Consider the following 24333-nt stretch of genomic DNA (forward strand, 5'->3'; position numbering starts at 1 on the left):
GGGCGCCCCGCCGGCCGCGCCCCTCAGCCACTCGCGGAGCGTCTTGTTGAAGGGGGAGGGGCTATCGGGTGGCGGGGCGCCGCTGGGCACGCCGGGAGGTGTAGTCCGTAGAGGGACGCAGGCACATGGCGTCTCTATGGCGTGGGGACGGAGCGGGGCTCACAGCTGAAGTACACCTTAATAACGTTTTGGCGTTACTTAAAACCTGAGGTAAATGTAAATACAGCACGTACCGGCGCTCAAAACAAGCGCAAAGCAGTCAGCCCCCAGCCCACCGGTCCCACTTCCCTGAATTTATCACGAACAGGCTTTAATCTTATTTGCTAAACAGCTTTATTTATTAAGTAAACAAACAAACAAAAACTTGGTGTAAAGCTTTTCTCATTCTACATTCTACTGCTCCACTCCGCACAGCTAAGCTCTCTGAAGCCTGAAGTGCCCGCACTACAGCTTTCAAGCCTTATAATACTTCAGTGAAACTCTCAACACCAGCAGTACCTTCCAGGTCCAGCACCAGGAAAAGCACTGTTTTCTTTCTGAGGCAACCTACGCCTCGGCAAATCCCTGCCAGGAATCTATTTCACCGTGCAGCCCTGCAGCTCGCTGTGCACTACCGTAAGAGCACTTGGCCTAGACTGGACGACACTTTTTAACCTTTCTGGGACATTTTAACCAGACACAACCACCACTACCACCAGAGCCGCCAGCCTCATAGCGCCGTTAACAGGCAGGGCGCGCCGGCAGCGCCATGAGGCAGTGCCGAGGCGCCAGGGAAACGCCACAAAGCCTCCAGCAAACAAACCAAGCGCTCGACGCTTCCCCCACCAACACCTCCCACGCTTCCGAAGAGCCTTCTCGAGGCAGAGTGCGCTACGGGTCCCGTTCACTCCGTTATAACCAGGCACAGCCGCCCCGGACCACTCCCGCAGCGATCCCCACCCTCACAGCCCCACCTCCCACCCCACAGGAAATGGCGGCGGCCCCGCGGCCTCTTTTATAGGCGCCGGGGTGATCACGTGACAGCGAACGGGGGCGGAGCCTCTCTCCCGCTGCCTGCCGGGTAAGGTCGCCGCTCGGCGTCTTCCAGAGGGCGTCCGAGGTCCCGCCTCCCGGCGGGCGAGCCGGCCTCCTATTGGCTGAGGCGGTGCCGGGGCGGATGCGGATTGGCTGGGGGGGGGGGGCGGGCGGCGAGCGCGGTGGGAGCTGCGGCTGAGGCAACGCTGAGGCGGCGGCGGCTGAGGCGGTGAGGGCCGGGGGGGAGGGGGGGGGGAGCGCGGCCGTTGGCTGAGGCGGTTAAACGGTCCTGAGGGGCTCTGAGGGGGGGTAGGGAGTCTCTGGGGAGAGCCTGAGGGGGCTGGGGGCTGGTACCGGCCGGAGGCAGCGCCGGGGGCTGGTTGATGGCCCCTCCTCGGGCTGCTGCGCTTACAAAGTGTAACCGGGAAGGGGGTAACGCCGTCTGCTCCTTCCCTACAGCCTCAAAAATAAAGAAGGGAGGTGAGTGTGCAGCCCGTCGCCGCTAAAAGTGCCAGTTCCGCGCTGCTGAGTCAAGGCGATCTTATTCGGACGGGTCGCCGGCCAGCTGCTGCGTTTAGGGGCTCAAAGGTGTTGCTGAGAGAGATCGTGGGGGAAAATGTGGAATATCTTGATTGCTTTTTGGGCAAATGCACCCTTTTGTTAATAACGTCTGCTTTTTCTTGTTTCTCAAAGCTGTAGCAGAGGGACCGGCAGTCACAGCAACAACAACCAGGGAGCTCTGGGTCTGGCGGCAGAGTTCAGGAGTGTGGTTAGGGCTGTATGGTGTAAAGCTGTAGGACTTGGAGAAGTTGGAGCATTTCTCTTATTTACACTGTATAATGTAGGTATAATCTCTGTCGAGCAAAGGTTTTTGATCAAACCAGTGCTCAAACATGAGTTTTTTTTCTTCGCCGTCCTTAGCTGGCAAGGTGTGGTAAAATTGGCAAGATGTGGTAAATACAGTTTCGTACTTTGAGGTGTGTGCAACTAGGTTATGTTTCTTTCTAAAAAACTTTAACAACTCCTTTTGAGCATATGTATTATTTTCAATTCTTCCCTTAGATTTCATGATGATGTAAGCTTAGATAAGCCGTGATGTCTGTGTAGTATCCACTGACTTTTATCTCTCTAGGTCTGTCATTCCGAGCAGGTGCTTCAGAAAGTAACAGGCACTTTGTTACTTGTGCCTTCCAGGCCAAAAACAGAATTCTGTAGCTGACTGCGTGACCTCTGCCAAATACTTAGGTTACTTGTAAGTGGTCTGTGTTTATTCGGGAGAGGGTCCAGTCCTTTATCAGAAGACTCTGCCTGCCTGCTTGGTTTCCTGTGATGTTTTTCTGTTGGCTTTTATCTTTCTTCATGAATTCTTTACTACGTGTCATTATGGATGCAGTTTCGTTAGGTGAGCTTGGGTCATGTGCCAGTCATCAAGACTGAGGATATGCGTGGCCTGATTTCCTGCTGAAGTAAGGAGGAACCTGCTTGGTTTTTAATACAATTTTTGATGTGCTTGGTGTTTCTTTGAAACCACACTTTGGGAAAAAAAAAAAAAAAAAAGTATTTACTTATGTTATGCATGCCCTTTCAATTTAGAGCCTAGACCTTTCATTTTTCAAATTTTGTGCACCTGTTTATTCTTTGCATATGGCTGATCCTCTGCGTCAGGTGCATCAAACCATTCTCTTTTAGTTTTGTGTGGAGTTTACGTGAATAAGAGAAACTTCCTTTAGTAAGAAAAACATTAATATCTTCTTTTAAAGAGGGAGAATTCATAATTTGGAAGGGACTTGGATAAATACAGCATTGGAAAATATACAGAAATATTTCAATTTGAAAGCAGTTGCATCTCATTTTTCCTTCTTCTCGTCTTTCATGTGTAGCACTCACTGGAGAGCCTGGCAAAGGGTTTCATTTCGTATTTGCTGACCAGTGTACTTGTGTGTTCAGCTTCCAGAGCCTTTGTATTTATTGCATTAACATTTTATAATTTATAAGTGGCATTGTCTCTCAGCTGTGTAGACTGATACTTGATCTGAAGGTATTGAGTGAAACCTGCAAACGTGGTTGTAAAAAGTGGGGGGCAAAGGAGAGCTCCAGGAGGGGAAAGTGAGAAGTCAGACACTGAGGAGTGTAGACCTGCTCGTTTCTGAACCAGGGAATTTCTGCACATTGCCATATCAGACAAAGTTCTTGACGATTGTTAATTTTTGTGCAAGCAGAGTTTTATAAACAAAGAACCCGTGAACTTCCCACCCTACGAAAATATTTCTTTGTGTTACTACTCCTCTAATCTCTTCTGGGAATCTTGCCGATGACTGCTGCTTATCATTGTAATAGTTTTACTTAAGCACAGCAGAGGTACTGCATTTCATAGCAATATTGCTGTCACTTGGGGCGTTTTATTGTAGTAATTGAGTTGTGGCAGCTTTAGAGGAATTAAACTGCTATTATTTGTAGTGTAGGAAGCATCAAGAAGATAGAGGATAAGCATGAACATAAAGGATAAATAAAGCAAGCATGAATATTTTAAAAGAGGTGTTACTCTGGGTTACTAGAAGCAATAAATGTTTAACTCCTGCTTCTGGCGTGTATGCAAAACATGAGAGAAAAATCTGCTAATGCTTTTATTCTTGCTGTCCAGCAGTTTCATTTGGAACGAACCCTTCCTGTACTTGGGTCCCAGAGTAATTGTGAAATAATTGACATTTATGAAGACAAGTGTAGTGCAATATAGTTTGGAAGAAATGAATATAAAGTTTGTCTGGGGATAATTCTGGAACACTGATCAGTCTGGTAAAAATAATGGGATATACTTGTAAACGTTTTCCTTTTAGATAGGCCTTTAGATGACTAATTAGCCAGTCTTTATTAAAGCGTGGCTCTCCTTAGTGTCAGTCTCCAGGAACTGGGTGGTACTCTGCCAGATAGACCTCTGACACTTTCTTCAACAAAAGCAAACAATGGGGCATTGACAAGATCGGGAAGCTGATGACTGCGGTTTGGGTACTTGAAGTATTTGGGCTACAGAAGAAACAATGATTTATAATGTGAGCTGGAGATAATCGTCTGAAGTAAGTCGCTTCTGGCCAAATCACCTTCTGTTATGGAAGACTCAGCCCTCCTGCTTGGTCAGAACATGACTAAAATGACATAAAAGAGGTGTAAGATGCAATGCTGGGAGGAAATCCTTCACTCAGAGGGTGGTGAGGCACCGGCACAGGTTGCCCAGAGAAACTGTGGATGCCCCATCCCTGGAGGTGTTCAACCCAAACCATTCTGTGATCTCCTTACAGTGCTGTCCCTTGCCTTACCAGCCTGCCTTGTGCTCTCAGTTGCTCAGCAATACATTCTCTGCTTTTTTTTCCCCTTTTCCGTTTGAATGTCTTGACACAGCCTCCATTTTTTCTTTTCTTTGATTTCCACACTACGTGTTCAACAAGTCTGAATTTTGGAGTGAGGCAGAGGAACTCCTTTGGAGAGGCACGCTTTCGGAACAGGTTTCCCCTCTTAATACAGTTTTCTCTCTTTTATGTCACCGCATCTCTGCGGTGCCAGATATGATGCCAAATCTAATAGCAGGCATGTAGAAACACTTGTATTTCTCCTGCTTTAAAAATACAGCAGGTGCAGTGTGATCAAAGATGCAGTCTAGCAGCTTGTCTAAAGGAAGAATTAACAGATGCCTAAAGGAAGACTAGATCAAGTAGATGGTAACGCTTCCCTAAAAGACTTTTCCAGCTTTTGGTAGTCCATAGCTTAAGGACTTCTTATTTATTATGTATCAGTGTAGTTTATGTTGGTGACTGTTTGACAGGTAGCCCATTATTTTCCCTGTTGTTTTTCTTATAACAACTGCATTTTCCATCTAATCTTTTGGTTCACTTTGTTGCTGTGTTTTTTTTCTTAATATATTTTTTTTTCTCTTAGTTTTACATTAGCTGATAGATTAGTTTTTCCTGATTTATTCAGCAGTAAAAGAAAATGCTGTGTGTTTTTCTTTACGCGGTGATGAGAAACTAATATCAAACTCTTGTTTGTTTGTTTTTAAGCCTGTCTAAAAAAAGGTAACTGTAAAGTTGCGCTCTTCCTGCCAAGTTTCCACAAGAAGTAGGTTATTAGTAAGGAGCTGTTGGGAAAAAAAAATGTTTGTAATGGAAACAGTGATGATTTAACTGTAGTGCTTGTGGGTACTTTCAAACTGCCGAGCTTTTCCATCTCCTGACTTTCAAACTTCCGAGCTAACAGTTCCTTGCTGCTCCGTTGCCTTAGTCATCCTTCTGTATGCAATGGCTTCAGCACCACACTTGTTCATGCTACAAATATGTTGTTCAGGGTGGTTCAGCAGAGTGTTGTTCCTAGTGTGATGCACAAAACAAACGTAAACCTACATCTATGGCTTTTGTTTTTTTTTTGGTGGCACACACATCTCGATGGCATCCAAGTTATGACTGGTGCAGAACATGTTTAGAGGCAAAATACGCTATTTTCGCTAGAGGAGCAATGAAAACATCTTGATTTCAGTGAATGGTAGGAAGTATAAATAGACACAATTTGAAATCTGGCCAACTTTACAAGTCACTGGAGGATTTTCAGGTCCCGCAGCTACACTATTTCCTGTCTTTTTCTTCTATTAGTCATTTTTCCACATTTCCAGTCTCTCGGTCATGGGAAAACAGAGGAAATGGCAAAGCTGTCAGAGAACTTGAAAGAGGAGAGGTGGTCTGCTTTCTGCAGTTTGTTCTTGCATGGAGAAGAGTTTCAGATAGGACTGTGGCCCGTGGATCTTGGTGTTAGTCCGGGGCTGCCGTCATTCCACAGTTTCCCAGCCTTTTAATCATTAACTTTGCAACAGCTCTGATTTCTTAAAAATCATCCAAAAAAAAAAATCTTTGTCACCTCTACTAGGTAACTGCTTTCTGGATGCCTGTACTTTGCAGACTTGGAATTGTCTCTGGAAGTATCTCGTTGTCAGTAACTGTTTCTAAAGCTTGATTTTGGAATACATAATTTACTCCTGTACATGACCAGAACGTGCTTCTAAAATGTTTGTGTTTCTTGTTTCAGAAGGACTATGGAACCTCTGCAGTCCTGCAGATTTGGAAGGCTTAAATCCAGGCTTGGAAAGGCATTTTCCAATCCAGATGATTTGCTGGCTTAAGCGCTTAATTAGGATGGCTTTTGAACAAGTTGGATTAAACATGGAATCAGTAAGTGTTTCAAACTTGGTTCATTTTTTTCTGAAAATCAAGTGTGGAAAACACTTCATATATTTTAGCTCATGCGTATCCACTCCAGCAGAACACTTTAAATATGCTAAATTCTCATATGATTCTGCAGTGCTGAAAAATTACAGAGTTCACTACTTGGGCACTGAAGTACCAAGTAATGTATGCATTAAAAATATCGTGTAGCTTCTTCTAGCTCCAATAATAAATTGTGTAAATGCTGCTTTTCATGCCAGGCTCCTATGTGTATTTTGAAACTGAAGGAAAACTTTCAACTGACATTTGACAATGATGTTAATTCTTAAATGTTACTACTTCTTTGCTTGTATCTTGGAGATGTGCAAAGCTCCATGAAACGGAGACGACAGGAATTGTGCTATATCTGCCTCTCCTCCTCAAAGTGTTACTGTACCTGAGAGCAACACGGCTGTGTTCTGTATTGGGGAAACAGAGGAATGCACACACATAGGTCTCTGCCTGGAGGAAAGTGTATATACAGTTTTCTTTTGATGTTTAGCAGAGAAAGAGATGTCACACATCACCTACTTTATCACTGGGATCTTTAGGAAGCTATCTTGAGCTGAATTAGTGGCTTCACTGCAATAATCCCAATAATTCGACAATACATTTTAGTCAGGTGGGATTGCTTACCAGCTATGCAGTACTTATTTAAGGTGGTTCTTCCTCCAGTGATTGAGGTAGAACCTTTTATTAATCTCAGGAATTTACAGAGAGCAAAACTAATATACGTTGTAAGTTACCCATAAGAATCAGTGTTTTAGGCTTTTATTAGAACTTAAGTCTGAGATTTTATGCAGTGTAACTCTGAAAAATCAAAGCTCGAGAATGGGCTCTACGGTGGTCATTGTCAGTTTGAATAGAGGGGGAAAAATGTTTTTTTAACCTCTGTTATCCCCCATTCTCTACTTGTGTCGAGGCTGTGATAATGCAGCTACATTTCCAGATGTCAGCCGTCCTGCAGAACAGCAAAACACTGATGCAATAAGGGGTATGACTAAGTAGTGTTCTGCAGACCTGCTCTGCCAGTGCTTCAAGTCAACAAGAAGTCGTGTGAACAGGGGTGAGACTTACTAGCTCATCTGGGGGGTGTGCTGCCTTTATTGACATACCTGGTGGCACAGCTTGCCTGCGGTTTTCTGAAAATATCGCCCAGCCATATCTTGAGTTACCTAAACTGAGTGAAAAAACTTTGGCACACCAAACTACTGCTTGCTGCAAAAACCTGATGGGCATTTGGGCACCAAACGCTTTGGGTATATGGGCCCTAGCCAGCCTCTTGGCTGTGGTCTGAGCAATCTCTAAACAAGCTTTACCACTTGTTTAAATAATGTGCTGCCCGTATGTTGCTAATACAGCACCTAGTCTAGCCTCTTCGCAGTTGGAGAAGTACTACTGTAATTAATCAAGCCTTCCCTTGCCTAATATTATTTTTTTCCGACGTACCATTGCTTTGAGGCTATTGTAAACTGTCCTGCTTTTAGCAGCATTATCTGCTGTGAGTAGTGAGGCTGTTTGACTGTGCTACTGCCTGTCGGTGATTTATTATTGAGGGCTCCAGGTCTACCTGCTCTTTTTTCAGGTATATAAACATTAATGTCACAAATGTGAGGTCTTTGTTTGAGGAATCCAAAATGCAGTACCCATTGAGTACTCGAGAACACATTTTTTCCCCAACATATAACTTAATTGCATATTAAGCAAGAGAATTTGTACTTCATATAATGAAAAAAGTGAGTCTGCGTGGATGATTGGCAAAGCTGCAGCTCTGATGTGGAAATCTAGCGTAGCATATGTGCCATGCATATGTGCATTTATTTTATCAAACTTCCTACATTCAGTTAAAGTCAGGGGAAGGAAAGATGCTTCACTACAGGACTAAGCAAAATGTTTGCGTGAAGTTTTTGAAATAATATAATCTGGGGATAAATACCACGGAACATATTTTCTTCTGACTAGAACCTTCGAAATCTTTGATCTTTGCTTAGTATATCAAAACGCTACTCAGCCGTGTGTTGTGAAACTCCCACAGCTTCCCTACACTCATCACATAGGCAATACAACTGTGCCACACGAGGCCTGGTTTAATAGCATTAACAGCATGAATTTTAGATAAGTTTTCTGTTTGAAGTAACCTTCTAACAGGATACTGAGTTTTCTTGAAGCTATGAGCCTTTAAAAACTATGGTCTGAGTAGTAAATTCATATCTACAGTAGATACAGTTCAATTATTTTCAATTACCTGACAGTGTTCTAATTGTTTATCAACCACATTATCTTAGTTATAGTCTTCCTGTTATTCTTCCACCTTTTTTGCTTTGTTTCTGTTGCTGTTCTCTCTGCTGAAATCTTTCCTACTTCTGTCTCTGTGCTCTTTTATTTTGTTCTGGATCATTTTGTAGTATTCTCCTAGGGTTATAGTCTCGTTTTATTTCATACAGCTCTGGTAAACAGTAGAGCAAACATTCTCGACATTAAGCACAACAGAAATTCAGTCCCTACTGAAACAGCGTAGAAGTAATGTAAATTGCAGTAGAAACAGTTCAGAATCAGAAGCCAGGTGAATTGAGGTGCTGTGTGCAATTTTCTCTAGTGCATGTGTATTTTTATGACAGTCTCATTTTCAAGTATTTCGTTTTTTCACTTTCCCTTTTCTCTATCCTAATGTGTAATGTGTAATTCCACAGTTACACTTTCTAGTTTATGCTAGCTGTTAGGAGGTGGTTTGTTTGTTTGAAGACTGGTAGACGTTGTTCCTGCGTCAGAAGAGCTCGTAACGAAAAAAGAAAATGGACTTTGGGAAATGTAGAATTACAAAACTTTATGGATTTGTTGTGATTGAATTACTTTTCCCTTAAAAAGTGGTGTATGACTCAATGCAGATTACTCTTTATTGTCTTAAAAATGGATAAATTGTGCTTTTGAAGAAACTACTAAATTTTGAATCCTTCTGTGTTACTAGATTTATTGCTTTGAATTTAAACTTAATGCAAAGGCTGTCTTGAGCCTAAACAGGCATATTATAATGACCAAAACAATTTATTTTTTTTTTACCAAATCAAGTATAAAATGGAAGGAGATCACTAAGTTAAGTGACAGAAATTTGAGTGAATGTGTTCTGTTCTCTCTTCTATCATGAAAGGAATAACTTCCAAATCATGCATACATTTAGCACAAGCATAGTACAGAAGGGGAAGCTACTTTGATATGATAGAAAAATGAATCATCTAACAGCTGACTTCTTTTTTTCTTCCTTCTAGGTACTTTGGTCAAGCAAGCCTTATGGTTCATCTCGAAGCATTGTAAGAAAAATTGGTACTAACCTGTCTCTAATACAGTGTCCAAGAGTTCAGTTTCAGGTAAGCATTCTCAACAGTTTAAAACACAAGTTTCACTACGCAGATAAAGAGATCTGTTCCCATTGCGAAAGATTTTAAGCAATTCTACAGTTCATTTAAAAAATTGACTAGAGGGTTCCTGAAAGTGGAATAAACCTGGCCCCTCAGAGAATTAGTTTACTTCAGTTCTTTCCACCTCAAGTTCAGACTTTTACCTAATACGAATTCTTCAGCTTCTGTACTGCCTAGAATACAAATCCATGTTGCTGTAACATGCATAATGAAACTTCAGACAAACTTTTCTTCCTAAAGAAAATGGAGCTTCTAAAATGGCACAATATAGTATTAAAAAGTTATTAATGGAAAAAAAGTTCTTTCTTAAAAAAGTTTGAAACTGATTTCTGAAAAGAGTCCTTAAAGCTAGGCTTAAGAAGCATGTGAAGATGAACAGTGTTACTTAAAAATATTTGGAAAATAAACAGCTTTATCAGAAAGTTAAAAATTAGTTCTAAGATAACATGAGTACTCTCTTGCCTTTTTTTTTTTTAATACAAGGCTAGCATTGTGTAGGTGAAAGGGGAACATCAGAGCTCTGCAGCTTTCTGATTTGTTTGCTTCTAACTTTGACTGCGTATAGTGGGAGGGTAAAGAGCAAGGGTAAAGCTTAAGGAGGAGAAAACCCTTGCTTTTTATAACAAGTTGTTCAGGAACAGATGGAAAAATGGAAGCTGTTACACATAATTTCTTCAACTCTGAGTATGCTGTGGATTGGGGGTGGGTATAAAGTTAGAGAAATCTTGTGTTTGAAACTGATGCTGGAAAGGAATATTTCTGGGACTGAACAAGGGAGAACATAAAGATGATGAATGGTGGGTGGGAATCATCACCCACACTAAGACAGGGTATTGGCTACAAAGCTAATTTTTTCACTCTTAAATTCATCTCTCTATCCTATATGAAACGTATGAACAATACTTAAATCTGAAATTATGTTAGTAAAATCAGATAGTTCGGACTATCATGGAAGCCTTTTTGGTCTGATAGTGGGGAAAAAAAAAAAAACAAACAGGCTCTTTGCACTGTCTTAGATAATTATTTTGAGAAACTAGGGGGCCAAGCATCTCCCAGTACTGGTGGCTTCATGAAACTTATGTTATATATGTACATATTATGTATATATATAAAAATGCATATAAATACATATATGTATGTATTTATGCATACACATTGCAGGGGAGAAATTTGTGCAGGTGGGAAGGACAACAAAATGAGATGCTGGACTGAAACTTCTGGATACATAATTCGTAGTAATTATGCTAGAAGTATGGCTCTGTGTGCCTCAGCTTTGAAAGCAAGTGAAGCCCTCCTGTGATATATCTGATTTTCACTTGTAAATGCTATCCAAAGGAAGATAGTGCTCATTTTTAGCAATTAGCCAAATAATGCCTTCTCTCAATACAGTATACAAAAGGATTTAGGTACTTGTAGAGAGCTGTAAGATATGCCTGGGCATTTTTTTCCCAAGATACATATGTATCTTCATCTGAATTGTGTTAGAACAAATAAAAAGTTGCCTTTTTTTTCCTCTTAAAGAGTCAGTCAGCTTTGCTTAGACTTTATGCACAGTAAGGCTAAACATTCATCTTCTGTTAGATGAAAGGGAAGGATCCTAAAAACAGAAGTACAATTGCCATAGTCGATGGAATTTGAAATATTATAATGTTGAGCCTTTAGGTGTATTAAAGTTTGTGGTTTATGCAAGGCTTTTTAATATATATTTTATAACTATTTATGAGCATTTAAATATATAAACTGCTGAACATGTAAAACTGTGATGCTAACGTCTATTTGTATGTCTTTACTAAGATTCTGTACTGAAATTCAATGCCAGTCTTGATCATTTTTATGCTGTTGCAACCGATGCTTTCCTATAGCTGTCTCTTCCTTTCTCTTTCTTGCCAGCTTTAGCTATGTTATGAAAGGACCATGCACTGAACCTTGCTGTAAGTCACGTTATTAAAAAGCAAAGCAAACCATACTCGCCTCCTCCGAGGGTGCATGCGTGTCATCAACGTTTCTAACTTTAAGAGCAATAAGCTGTGTGTATGCTTTCATTTTCTTTCTGATAAATGGATAAGAGATATTGAAAGAATATCTCTTACATTCATTCTTTTCTCCTAGCGTGCTTTTGTTCTGCTCGTCTAATAAGCAGAGTAATAGCCTAATATTCTGATTTTTGAGGTCTGCAGCTGTTGTGGTACCTCTACGGCCTTGCTGTAGTCAACATTTAAATTAACTGCTACGTGCAGTGGTGGCAGAATTTACCATATCTGCTCTCTATAGCATGAACAAATGAAAATGGTTCATAACACTCTGTCTTTAGTTTAGGCTTATCTGTGATTTTTAGGAGAAAAAAAGTAGTAGTTAAACATCAATATAGCCTAGGTAGATTCAAACAAACCTACAGAATACTCAGAAGATTGGAGTCTAGGTAACAAGAGAGTAAGGCTCCTGTGTCCCCCAAATACAGCATCTCTGTTCTAGCCCTGTGCTTCTCCTATTTGTCTGACACAGACCTGGTAACCAAGTACAGGTCTCCTAGGGAATTGGCTTGAATCTAGCAAACATCAGAATTTACTGGGCTACTTTGAAAAATCATAGGAAGTTTGTCTTCCTTGAAATATTTCCAAATGTTTAATACAGAAATCTACTCGTAATTTGAAATTAAAGATTTTTCTTTTCTTAAAAGTTTAAAAATATTTTTTCTGCTTTCTATTTCCTGGAGCAAACAAAAAATAGGGATTCTGCTTTGACATCAGCTAAAACAGAACAGTGAGTGTTTTGTTTTCCAAAAATTCTCTCAGAAATGGATTTGAAAGCCACAGGTGCACGCACGCATGCACACGTGTATGTGTGAAACATACACACGTACTAAAATAGGAAAAAAAAACGTATGTTAAGGAGAAACTCAGGGCAACAACTATATATTTCTTGGAAAAGCAAGCTAGTTCCACTCCTCCTACTTCCACCTCTGCTTTCAGCTCTCTGATCCCCATTTCAGGGGCTGGCAGAGCAGTTGTCCAAGTGTCCAAGGTTGGCTGCAGGAATAGCGCATTCAGCAGGGCTGCTGAAACATCGTTCTACAGATGAGCAAAGGTTTTAAGAGATGGGTGTTGGCTTTTAACCTCTAAATTCAATTAAAAATCTTGCCTCGACTTGAAATTCCAAATGCACTGCTGTGGGAGGCCTTGTCATTTATAGGGATAGAGAAAAGAAACATCTGTATATGGGTAACAAGCAGATTCTGTTTACACATAAATACGAATAAAAAAGTAAGATGAAACTTGCATCACAATATAACAGAAGGCTTGCTACTAAATGTTGGATTAGAACTTATTTATCTCACAGAGCAGGAAACCTGGCAATGGGAAGTGCGTTCCTTACTGCTGATTTATAAGATGATTTTTGATGCAAGTGCCTGTAGTGCCTTTATTTAAATATGCCTTCAATCTTTTCACGGTAATAGTTCCTCACGTGACCGCTGCCGTCAGGAAAATGTGTATCACCTGCAAGAACTGGCTGACATGCTACAGATGCTTTTAATTGCCACTAACATTAATACAGCTGCTGTGGTCATGTACGTTTCTTTTTCATTAAAAACAGCAACAGCAAAACAAGGAGACCTCAAACAATGGCAATCCTAACGTGCAATATAGTATTCTCTAGACTGTTTTAAAGTGAGGCAGACTGTGATGGTATTAGGCACAACTGTTAATGTGATAAACATATTACCATCTGTGCTGATGCTACCTGGAAAAAACCCTGTTGTTTCCAAATGATCTGATGATGCCAATCTGCACTCCTGGGAGCTGTGAGAAAGGCTCACGCGCAAGTTGCGAGAGTACGAGGTGAAGATGACTAATCTCAATTTCCAAAGCTGTTTGTAACAGCTCCTGGGGGAAGGAAAAAAAAAAAAAAAAGAACCACAACACGCAAACAACAACAAAAATTAAAATAATAAAAAATAACAAGACAATTTCTGTCTCCCTGGAACTTGCGTAGCAAAGGTTGCAACTGAAGTACCTGTGAATGTTCTTCATAAATGGTTTCACTTAATCAAGACTGCAGTCCTACCGTGCTAGGGCTGCTACAAATTCAGGTTACTGCGACCATCCCATAGTTGCTGCTCTGTTATGGTTTCCTCTTAAAGAGGTGAGTTGCCTTGAAAATAGACTTAAGCACTAACAGGACAGATCAAAGCTATCCTTAAGAGATTAAGGTACATGATACCCCCATCTCTGTGAGTATTACCAGCTTCTTGGCCACAACCAGGTAGCACGTAAACAGCTGCAACAATTCCTGTGCAAATTTGGCAGGTGGGTTATATCTAGTACAAGCAACAGAGGTGCCATCGTTGCACTGGAGATAAACAACTGAAGACAGGGAACTGAGCAGAGGAAATTAGTGAAAGGTATTTCAGTAGCTTTTATTTGCTGAAGTACTGAGCCCCGGCTAATCAGTAGTCCAGTGACTGAGTACACATGCCCTTGACTAACCTGGGGAAGCAGCCAATATTTCAAAGTAGATTTGAAACCATTTTGTAGGGCTGTGGTTATGGAACAAATGATGGTCCAAACAATTTTTCAAATCTTCATTCTGGTCTCTTGCTTAGCTGTAAATGTAAGAAAGGTTCTAGGCTCTTGAGCCTTGTTTACCCTTGGCTTCAAAAAAGATGGTGACAGAACTGTGCTGAAAAATAGTCTGTTTGTTTGGCATCCTATAAATGAGATTTTTAGCAAATAGTGCAGTTATTTCCATCCTACCTCTCACTGAAAGTCCATGTGATTGTGGAGCTAGTAGGAGTGACTTGTTTCCTCCATAATGTTTACGCCTGAATTCTTGTACAGAAATTCTGCAAGTTGTAGAGGAAGGGGAACACATTGCAACAGAATTTCACTTTCAAAATAATACTAAATCAGAGTAAAAGTTTAAGAGGTAGGAGTAGTAATTATTGTCTCTCCTAACGATGGGTAATTAATATAATTAAAAACATTACTTGAGATAATACAGCAAACTCTTTAAGAATGTTGATGCTTGTTTGTCATTAAGGTAACAATTTGCATTGGATTTTATGTGTTAGGGCCATGTGAGAGTGGGTATAGCTAGCCACTGACACATAGCTAGTCAGTGAAATGCGTTCAGGACCAAGCCCAGGATAGTAACAAGTGGAATGTGTTTTGTGCATGTGTGTGTTAATAGTTATGTGCAGCCTCACTAAAAGCATTGGGTGAAATAGCAGTGAAACGAACTGGGAATCCTGACTCTAAAACCTTCAATCTTGTCTTTAAAATCTAGCTTACTTCTCATGGCGCGGAAGGAAACCATCCTCAGCAATTTAGAGAAGATGCAGTGGCCTCCTTTGCAGATGTGAGATGGGTTGCTCAAGAGGAAGGTGAAGTCTCTACAAGGCTCAGGTATGCTCCTCAGATCTTCTCCTTCAAGTTAGAAGCCAAGGAAAAAAAATATATAGATTCTGTCCATTGAGACTATATACTGTGAATATACTCTCAGTTAACAGAGAGCACTTCTGTGCTGGGAGAGAGGGAAGAGTGATAGAAAAGGTAGGGACTGGAAAAGAATAAGCAGAGATCAGACTAACAGGACTGTGAATGAAAGGCTGGTTGAAGAACATGTAGGAGTTTGGCTTCCTACAAGGAAGATCATGGCTTTTGTTTACATACTTATTGCAAAGAATTAGCGTGTGACAGCTTCACACAACCTTGTCCCCACAAAAATGTCTGCTGTGGCATGGCGTGATTGCCAGTGCTGATTCTTCTCCAGTTCTCCAGAGGTTGTCATTAGCATGGGGCAGGGAGTTGTAAGGCAGCCTCATTAACAGCAACAGTCCTTCGGACAGACTGATAATTGTCACATCGTTTTTCACCTTTCTGGCTAAGACTCTGCATTCTGTAGCAGAGAATTAAAAAATTATGACATATTTTGTCTTTAATCTTTATAACGAGAACTGGCAGGGAAGCATGTTGAGTGCCTGTGACCAGAATCCCAGCGCAGGTACCGTTGTGTTGGACCAGGAGCACCACATGGCACGGTAGCTGCATTAAACACCTGGCTGAAGCGAGGAAGTTCTGTGTTGTAGCCTACCCAAGCTGCTGCTCAGGCTAGCCTGAAACAAAAGTGCTGTTCTGTAGTGCAGAGGAAGTTTTTCTTCCAGCTGACCTTCCCGAGAAAGGCACAGATAGAGATTGCTGGAGGATACGTTGTTAATTTGAAAGCACAGAGCAGATTAGTAAGGACCTAGATGCCCTCCAACAACTTGGCACAGTGAAGTTTCGCCTGATGTCCTGGTACTGCAACGTTAGTTGCACAAACTCGGGGGAGTCGCAGAAATCAAGGCTTGTTTGTGAAAAACTCTTTGTAAATTGTCTTCGATACAAAGAAAATGAACCAGCCAGTACTACTGGTGTTTGCACAGAAATGTTTTGTTTAAGGATTGAACTGTAAAGCTATTAAGTCTAATGGAGACAAGAAGGAGAACAGCTCTTTGTTGCTTCAGAGAACCTCTTATGAAAGACCTAAGACTGGTGTGTTTGCTGAAATGCCTGCACTGTGTGAAGGGGGAGGAGGGGATAGTTAGGGTGGGGTGGGGCTAAAATAATCCTGCACATAAATAGTGACCTTAGGGCAAACAGCTTGTAATGCAGCATTGTAGGTGGACTACTTAGCAGATATTAGCAGGAATATTTCAGTATGTGCTGGTTATTACGTCTATGCAAAGTATTACAAAGTGTAGCATGCACTGAGTGTTTTCTGTGCATTTGAAATTGTTTCAGTTTCAAGGAGATCCCATAGGTGTTACTGGTAAAAGACATATTCGGGATAATTCCCTAAACACTCTTGCAGACATTTATGTTTTTTTTTTTCTTTCTCTGTGAATGCAATTTTATAAATGAAGCAACTAAATGATAAGTCATATTTCTCCTACCCCTGGTCAGAGTGGTAGTGACAACTCAGGCATAATATTTTTCCATGGCATTAAATTCCACTGAGGAAATTTGCTTAAAATGCCTTTGCTGCTCAGAGCCGAAAATACCCTTTCTGTTCAGCTGTTCTGCTCCTTTTAAGAGCCTGTAGGAGGTACGTTTTAAAGAGAGAAGTGACTGCTGGCCCCTTCCACTTCATTTTTTAGGGAGTGCAGAGAGATGGCTGCCGTAGGAAGCATCCTGTGATTGTCTTAGTTTCGGTTGCTCTCTATGCCTGTGGAGATAGCACCACCTAAATTTTAACATCCTTCATAATATTCAGCTGTGCAAGTTGTGCTGATGCTTTCTGTCAGCGTTGTGAAAAATTCAGTTGTGCATCTAAGACCAGGTGGAGGTGGTCAGAGCGTGCAGGGTTTGTTCTAGCCTCAGAGCTTGGCTCTTGTGGTAAGTGTAGCACCACTGCAGATCTCATGGGGTGTCCACCCCAAGCAGCTCACCCCGTACACCCAGAGTGACAGGGCTCTGAAGCTGTATTTAGTCTAGAGCCACTCCACACATTTGGAAAAGGTTTATCCCCAGACACCATTCCTATTCTCATGTTTGAAATAAATAAGGGAATCCTGACCTGCCTGAGAAGTTTCACGAATGAGGTAAGAGTTAAGTATGTAATCACGATCAGCAGTTACAAAGTACTTCTGTTTATATTAATCTATTATCATTAGTCCTTATCAGTTCTACTTGAGATAAACTGTTTTAAAATGTTGGTGTCTTCAGTAAGTATTACCTTATGTTAGCTGCAGAGGCACGATAACCCCTCAGTGTTTAACACGGCTTCAGCTTTAGTGGGTAATAAAGGAAAGCAACAGAGTTGTGTTTTCCTGCTCTTAGGGAGAAGGAAAGTTTCTAGACTCTCTAAAATTGTGTGAAGTTTTATTCTCTATAGCTTTATTTATCGTTAGAAACCTAGAGATAAGATCCCTTCCTATTTACTGATAAGCAAGCTGTGAGCAGCACCACTAAACTGTTCCCTGTGTTCCATGCTCCCAGCACTAAAACGGAGAGCTGGAGAAGTCCAGGAACAATACAAAATATGCCATGGAAATAAGAAACTCTTCCTTCTTCAAAGGAGTCAACTACAAACGACTTTTTACAGTCTATGGGGGGAAAAAATAGCAGCATTAATTTCAACAAAAATAAAACATGCACGAGGCGGAGAAAGATTGGGGACAGGAGGGAGTTAATTCCTTTTTCTCTGGAAATCAGGGATTCCATACAAAGCTGTCAGGGCAGAAGGAGATGAAATACCAGCCAGTGATGCAAGCAGAAAGGACATGAAGTTCTTACTTAGAGGTGTACAGTGTTTTGGGGAAAGTGCAAAGAGGAAAGTGATTTGTTCAAAGACAACTTTGAAGACACTCCTGTAACTTCTGTTCCTGTTTTGTATGTAAAAGTGCTTTTGTTTCTATCTGTTAGAAAACTTCTTGAAAAAAAAAATCTTTTGATATTTTTGTTACAGATCAGAAGTTTGGTCAAAAACGGCCCAGCCCCTTCCAGGTGAAGTACATCAGCGTGGAAGGTCCCCGTCCAACCAGGGATCCTCAGCAAGCCTGGCAGAAGACGAAGCGGTGTCCAGGAGCACAGTGACAGCAAACGAAGAAGCTCTGCAGAAGATCAGTGCTCTAGAAAATGAACTAGCCACTTTGAGAGCACAGATAGCCAAAATCGTAATCTTGCAAGAACAACAGAATCTGTCTGCAGGTATTCAATTTGCCGTAATCTTAGCGCAAATGAGTTAATGAGTGTGTCCTTTTTACGTTCAGTACAGTGCTAGTTCATCTTTGTGATGCACTGCACTTCTCCACGCCGTTTCGGTCCGTTTGATAGACAGAGCAAACAAACCACGGAATACAGAATAGTTCTTGCAGACAACAGACCCGTCAGATTTTCTATATTTTCTGGTATTCTAAAAGTCTTTACATTTCTGTGAAAGCATGCCAGAATTCTGAATCTATGGATAAATGCAGAGTATTAACAGCTTTCAGAGCAAAGCTCTTGGTAAACGTGATGGAATAAACCAAGCTAAAAGAGCGTAACCTAACTACTAACCCCTAAATCATCCCACCCAGTAATGAAACTGATTCTCGCATATCACGAAGTTACCATGTAAGGTGCTAGTTGTGCTTCTGGGATATGTAGCATATATCTCAAGCTTATAAAATAAACTGCAGAAAAGGAGGTGAAGTTGTTTTCTGTAGTGGTCTCTGGGATCAGGCATGTTCATAGGGAACCAGAAGAGGTGCACTGTTCCCTGTAGTAAGCAGAGTAACTCTTCATAAGTTTCTTTCCCCTTTTGCCCTCCCCTCTGACTACCATCCATCCAGTTCTAAATCTGTGATCTGCAAGGTTGAGTGGAGCTAGCCCTTGCTCCTTGGAGATAATAGCCACTCAGCTTTCATCAGTTCCTACAATCACTTAGGGAATACATTGTTTTGTTCACGTATGAAATGATACTCTGATTCTTCAGCTGTTGTTCAGTTTTTTTCTGTGAACCGATAGCAGTTACTTTATGTTTCCTTAACTGTTCAAAATCAAAACCCTAAAACAGATTTAAGGATCACTCAGTTTCATTCTTGAAGTGTAGTTACTGGACAAAAATCCCACCATAACGTACTTTTTCCTCATTCTCCCTTTTCCTTTATTAGAAAACTTACATTTTGATACGATTTTATCATCTTTACCTCCCTCTTCTGGTAGAATATGGTAACAATTGTGTAGGAATATGTATATGTAGAGTAGATTCCTGCATTATTTACCTAATTATTTATACAGACTTCATACTCTAAGCCTCAAAACTCTGATTTGGTCTGATCTCGGTGATTTCTTTAAAGGGACATTTGAACAGAGGTTTCTTCATTTATTTACTGCTATAACATTTTTTACCAAAAGAGCACAGGAAATTTCAGTTCAAGATAATCCTAAGAATCTCTTCAAATATGATCAGCTGTCCATCTCAAAGAGTTGGAATAAGATTGAATTTAAGCACTAGTTAAACTCTCTCATTTACATTTTAAAATCTTGTATGGTAACTCCTTTATTTCTGATATGTTGGAAGAACCATTGCTCACGTGGCGGACTGGCTATGACTTCCAGGCCAGTAGAAAGGCTTTCTTCCTCTCAGAAGAAACTGAAATGCTGAGAATGTTAAAATTAGGATTTAATTAAAATACGTCACGACATCCATCCCACCGCAGTAAAAACATGATTGTATCCAGAATTTGAACTGGAAATCCAAAGAACTTCTCCTTCAGGAGGATTTTTACGTCCTTTTCAGTCATGTCTACCTAACTGGTTTAGGATTGAAGATGTTATGTGATTACCTAAAGAAAGCAGAGAGAAAGCAATCAAAGCTATTGTAATCACGTTCTTACCTGAGCACTTGTGACGTATAAAGGTATTTACCAGTAAACTGACACTGAATGCGTGTTTTATTTGTAGTTGGGTTAAGTCCAGTTGCTTCAGCTGCTGTTCCTGGAGCACCACTGCCACCACCTCCTCCTCCGCCTCCTCCACCACCACCACCACTCCCTCCCCCGGGCCTGCAACGGAGCGTGTCTGCAATTGAGCTCATTAAGGAACGGAAAAACAAAAAAAATTCTGGACAGATTCCCACAGAAAATGGGCCAAAGAAGTCTGAGATACCAAACATGCTAGAAATCCTCAAGGACATGAACAGCGTGAAGCTACGGTCCGTGAAAAGGTAAGACATTTATTTATATTTGTTAACTTGTGCGTTAATGATTTGTTTTTGAGTCAGAACTACCTCGGGTTAAGACAGGTGGTGATGTAACAAGAATGCAAAAGCATTCACAACTTCTCCAGCTTTGTTTTGGACTCTGCTAGAGTTTCTCATTGACTTTTCTAGATCACCAGAAGATACAAAAGCCAAAGTAGCTGACCCTACAGATCCTGCTGCATTAATAGCAGAAGCACTCAAAAAGAAATTTGCCTATCGATACCGAAGTGATAGCCAAAGTGAAATTGAAAAAATGATTCCAAAGACTGAAACAAAGACAAAGACTGAAGTAGTGCTGGTGAGTATTGTGCTTCTGACCGAACACATGCTTGGACTAAACAATAATTGCCTGGTAAGCCAGGGTAAAGCTTTCTGCCAACAGATGCAAATACCTAGGAGTTAACATCCCTGTCCACAAAGCCCTATGAAGTATTACTGACACGCTAGGATTTGTGGCAATCACGTTTTGGTTTTGGTATCTGTTCTCAAGATTGTGTACTATTTTGGCTTGAGGTTTAAAAAGCCCTACAAGAGTTTTCTTTTTCAAACAAAAACCTCGTGTTGCTATGAGAATGTGATATTCTTAACCATTCAGATAGCGCATGTGCGATTCTGAAGCAAGATCCTGAAACATCAATTTCTAGGGACATAGAAAGCAAAGTGTTCAGAATGGCTGCTGGATCGTGTTGTAGGGAGTTTGTTTTAATAACTGGTGTAAGCTGAGTTAATAGTGAGTTAATAAAGTTTCTTTAAAGTGCAGGTACGTTAAATTATTTGTGAAATCTATGTCATAGTACAATGGTGTATTTCATATTGATTTGAAATTCAAGTAAGGGCTTTTTAAGCAGTGAATGTTCAAGATCTGAGTTTCTATCAGCATACGCTTACTTACACAACAGGCTACTGTAGATCAGTTTTGTTAGTAAGCAGTCCTTGAAGCCTCATGCTATAGAATCAGAACAAAAAAGAGATTTTTTCCCTTTGTGAGTTTAGATAAAAATGCACATAAAAATCCAAAATTTAAAACAAACAAAAGAGTAGTCTGTACTCTGAATTATTTTTTTTTTTTTTTTAGGAAAATAATATTTCTAAGCCACAAATCTCAGGATTTCTGAGTACCACAGCTTATTAATGTTGACTTACTTGCCTTCTGGTTTAGGCCTTTAATGGTTTTTCTGTAATATTCAGGCTGTTCTTCACAACTCCAAGGCTGTATATTTCCCCAAAATCAGCCACTTGTTTCTAGCAGCAGAAGCTTTAAGAAGAGTTGGCAATGTTTTGTTTGCACAGGAGCTTTTCACAAATTTCGTTTTGAAATTTGAAGTCCATCTTTTGAGACAAAGAATCATCGAATCCTCAAAAACTAAGAAAACTGAAGGTTTTCATTTATGAAATGAGAAAATGTTGATGTGTAATGAGCTAATGAATATCTGTTGTGGGTTATTTATCAGTATGTAACTTCTTTGCCACATCAGTCCTTTTATGCTTTACAAAGACGTGCACAAAAACGAAGGACAAAGAACAGGAATAATCTTAAGAAACTCCTGCTAGAGCACTTGGTTGTCAACTTCTAAAGATAACAGCATCAATCTTGGTATTTTGCTGTGGTAGAGTGAAGGATCTCTAGTCAGAGCTTCTCCAGCAGATGGTTAGCTGCCTAATCTGAGTGATTGCAGCTGATTGCTGACGTTTCCCTGTACTTTGTGGCTACAACGTGGGTAAAATCTACATGAAGAGAAGCAAGTTGATAAAGGAAATGCTCTCTGCTCAGGTTCTAGTTTTACTTACAGCTTGGATGAAGAGTTTGGCTAGGTCCCTGTTGAAAGCACCCTAAATGTGTTTCTGGTTTCCTTCTCAGTTTGGACCGCACATGCTGAAGTCTACAGGAAAAATGAAGACTTTAATTGAAAAATCTTAACCTATTGAGATCACTACGTGAAAGACTGTTGAGCTGTTTTGCCCCAAATCTCTGACGTTGCAAATAGCACTAGAACCGAGTGGTCTCGTACAACGCGGAAAAACCTAATGTGAAAATGTTGAATTGAGGAACTAAACATTGCGTTTGAGGTGCGTGTTTGTATATGATTTATCAAGGGGAATAAGTTTGACCATTGTACTCAGGTATTAATTTTGTATCCAAACCTGGCTTTCTACTCAGACTTACGGGGTGGTTTTAGTTCATTAACACTAAATTATCTCTACAACATTCTTTGTGCATAACTGACCACCTTAAAACATTGTGTACATGTTAATAATGACAGCGATACACCCTTAAGTTAATCAGTCATTTGAGCTCCAATGATGACTTGCACTACGAACTTTAGTTTGATACTGATTTTTTCGTGTAAAAGTGTTTCTTTTAAACTCAGTTTTAGCAAAATTTTAGCCCAAATTAAAACTGAACACATTCTGCTTCATACTGAAACAAAGTCAGAACATAAACCTGCTGCAAAGGTCACCTGGTATGAGATATTTTAAATAGTAGCACATTCTTGGTGTTTTGTGGGTTCCCCCCCCCCCCCCCAAAATGAGTTTGTGAGCTTGCAAGGGTAAGACAGCAAAACCTATCTGTATCATCTTGTGGCCAACACGAGCGCATGAAGAGTGAATCATGCTGAGGGAGCCTCTGTGACTCGTTAGTGCAATGCATTGGAAATAACCAGCAGATAGCAGCAGAGTAAAACGATTAATTAGTGTCAGAGTATGTGTTGACTAGCGTAGGAGTGATGTACAGGAAAAAAGGTACAAAGTACTGTGGGGTGCAAGTTGCCAAAATATATCACGCATCTCCACTGTGCTGAGAGATGCTCGTGGACACCTTTTTATTCCCAGTGGCCTTTGGGTCCCTGGGTAGGATTTTAGCAGGTGGGGACTGCACAAGCCCTCACGGTCCTGTTCGCAGGGACGCGATGGTGGGAGCTGTTGCACATAATCTGTTTTCCAGGGGAGGTCCTGTGGGGATTTCCCAGAGCAGCTTCTTGCTGCCAGACCCATACAGAGCCCGTTCACTGACCAACCAACCCCCCGAGCTCAGGCCTCTATCCACAAACTAAAAATAAAATTCAGATTGGAGAAAGCTGCTCAGCAACCAGAGCGCTGTAACTCAGCTGCACACTCAGGTGAAGCCAAGGCTTGCTCTGACTGTGGATAAACTTAGAGCATGAACGAGCCAGACTTGGCTTTTCTAAGTTTATCTTGCTACTGGATCACGTACAAGTGCCTTTTAGAGCTGCTGTTTTCTAGGAAAAGAAAAACGCAGCATGTTTTACATAGAGACAGCTGAATGGCTCCAGTTAGGTTACCGAAGATGACTGAAGCTTTGCTGCTTATAACTGGAAGGTAGATTGTATGATCAAGGAAGATGTTTTCTGGTGTGAAACTTGAAATGGTGTTAATATGTACACAATAAAAATTCCTTTCTAAATGCTTGGCCATGGGTTTTACTGACAGGCCATTAAATCTTCATGTTTTAAATGCCTTTAAAACACTTTTTTGAAAGATACTTTTGGGCTCAAGTTTTGTATTTAATGCTCTATATTGCCACTATGTAAAATTAAAAGCAGTTAAAATAAACAAGGTGTATGTGATTGATTTATGGTACTCTACAAATGATGTCAGCCACAACAACGTGCACTGTACATTCTATTACAGTGACCATAAATGTTTTCTTGCTGTACAAGAAAAAATAATCACAAAGCTGTCATCAAATTATTTATTTTCTGTACCTTAATTTGTATCTTTCTACTTGAAATCTTTTATATACACATGCCACTGCTGACAGAAAAACCTCCCAAAACACAAGTATGCAAACTGAGGACATTCACAGCAGGCAGATCCCTCAGACACCAGCTAAGGGCCGTATCTGTCTCCCTGTGTTAGCAAATAGCACAGCCCAACAGCAGCAGATTCACAAATTAAAACCAGTAATGATGGGAAGCTGACAT

At 40.7% G+C, this 24333-nt stretch overlaps 1 protein-coding gene across 1 annotated transcript; it reads left to right on the forward strand.

Annotated features, from left to right (window-relative positions):
• The first annotated feature begins 1190 nt into the window (after positions 1 to 1190).
• On the forward strand, positions 1191 to 23953 carry MTFR1 (mitochondrial fission regulator 1). Its single transcript, XM_032182030.1, has 8 exons — positions 1191 to 1243; positions 6079 to 6221; positions 9518 to 9616; positions 14951 to 15069; positions 18113 to 18354; positions 20092 to 20353; positions 20519 to 20687; positions 22248 to 23953. The coding sequence occupies exons 2-8, from the start codon at positions 6156 to 6158 to the stop codon at positions 22305 to 22307; spliced, it is 1017 nt and encodes a 338-aa protein (XP_032037921.1). The 5' UTR covers positions 1191 to 1243; positions 6079 to 6155; the 3' UTR covers positions 22308 to 23953.
• The last annotated feature ends 380 nt before the right edge of the window (positions 23954 to 24333 follow it).

Source organism: Aythya fuligula, chromosome 2 (assembly GCF_009819795.1).
Source record: "Aythya fuligula isolate bAytFul2 chromosome 2, bAytFul2.pri, whole genome shotgun sequence".
Taxonomy (NCBI): domain Eukaryota; kingdom Metazoa; phylum Chordata; class Aves; order Anseriformes; family Anatidae; genus Aythya; species Aythya fuligula.

What these genes read in the sequence shown, in the direction of transcription:
- MTFR1 (XM_032182030.1), top strand. Translation starts at nt 6,156, where the DNA reads ATGATTTGCTGGCTTAAGCGCTTAATTAGGATGGCTTTTGAACAAGTT. An exon ending in GTCCAAGAGTTCAGTTTCAG is followed by an intron (nt 9,617 to 14,950) that starts GTAAGCATTCTC and finishes TTTAAAATCTAG; the next exon opens with CTTACTTCTCATGGCGCGGA. An exon ending in ACAACAGAATCTGTCTGCAG is followed by an intron (nt 18,355 to 20,091) that starts GTATTCAATTTG and finishes TTTTATTTGTAG; the next exon opens with TTGGGTTAAGTCCAGTTGCT.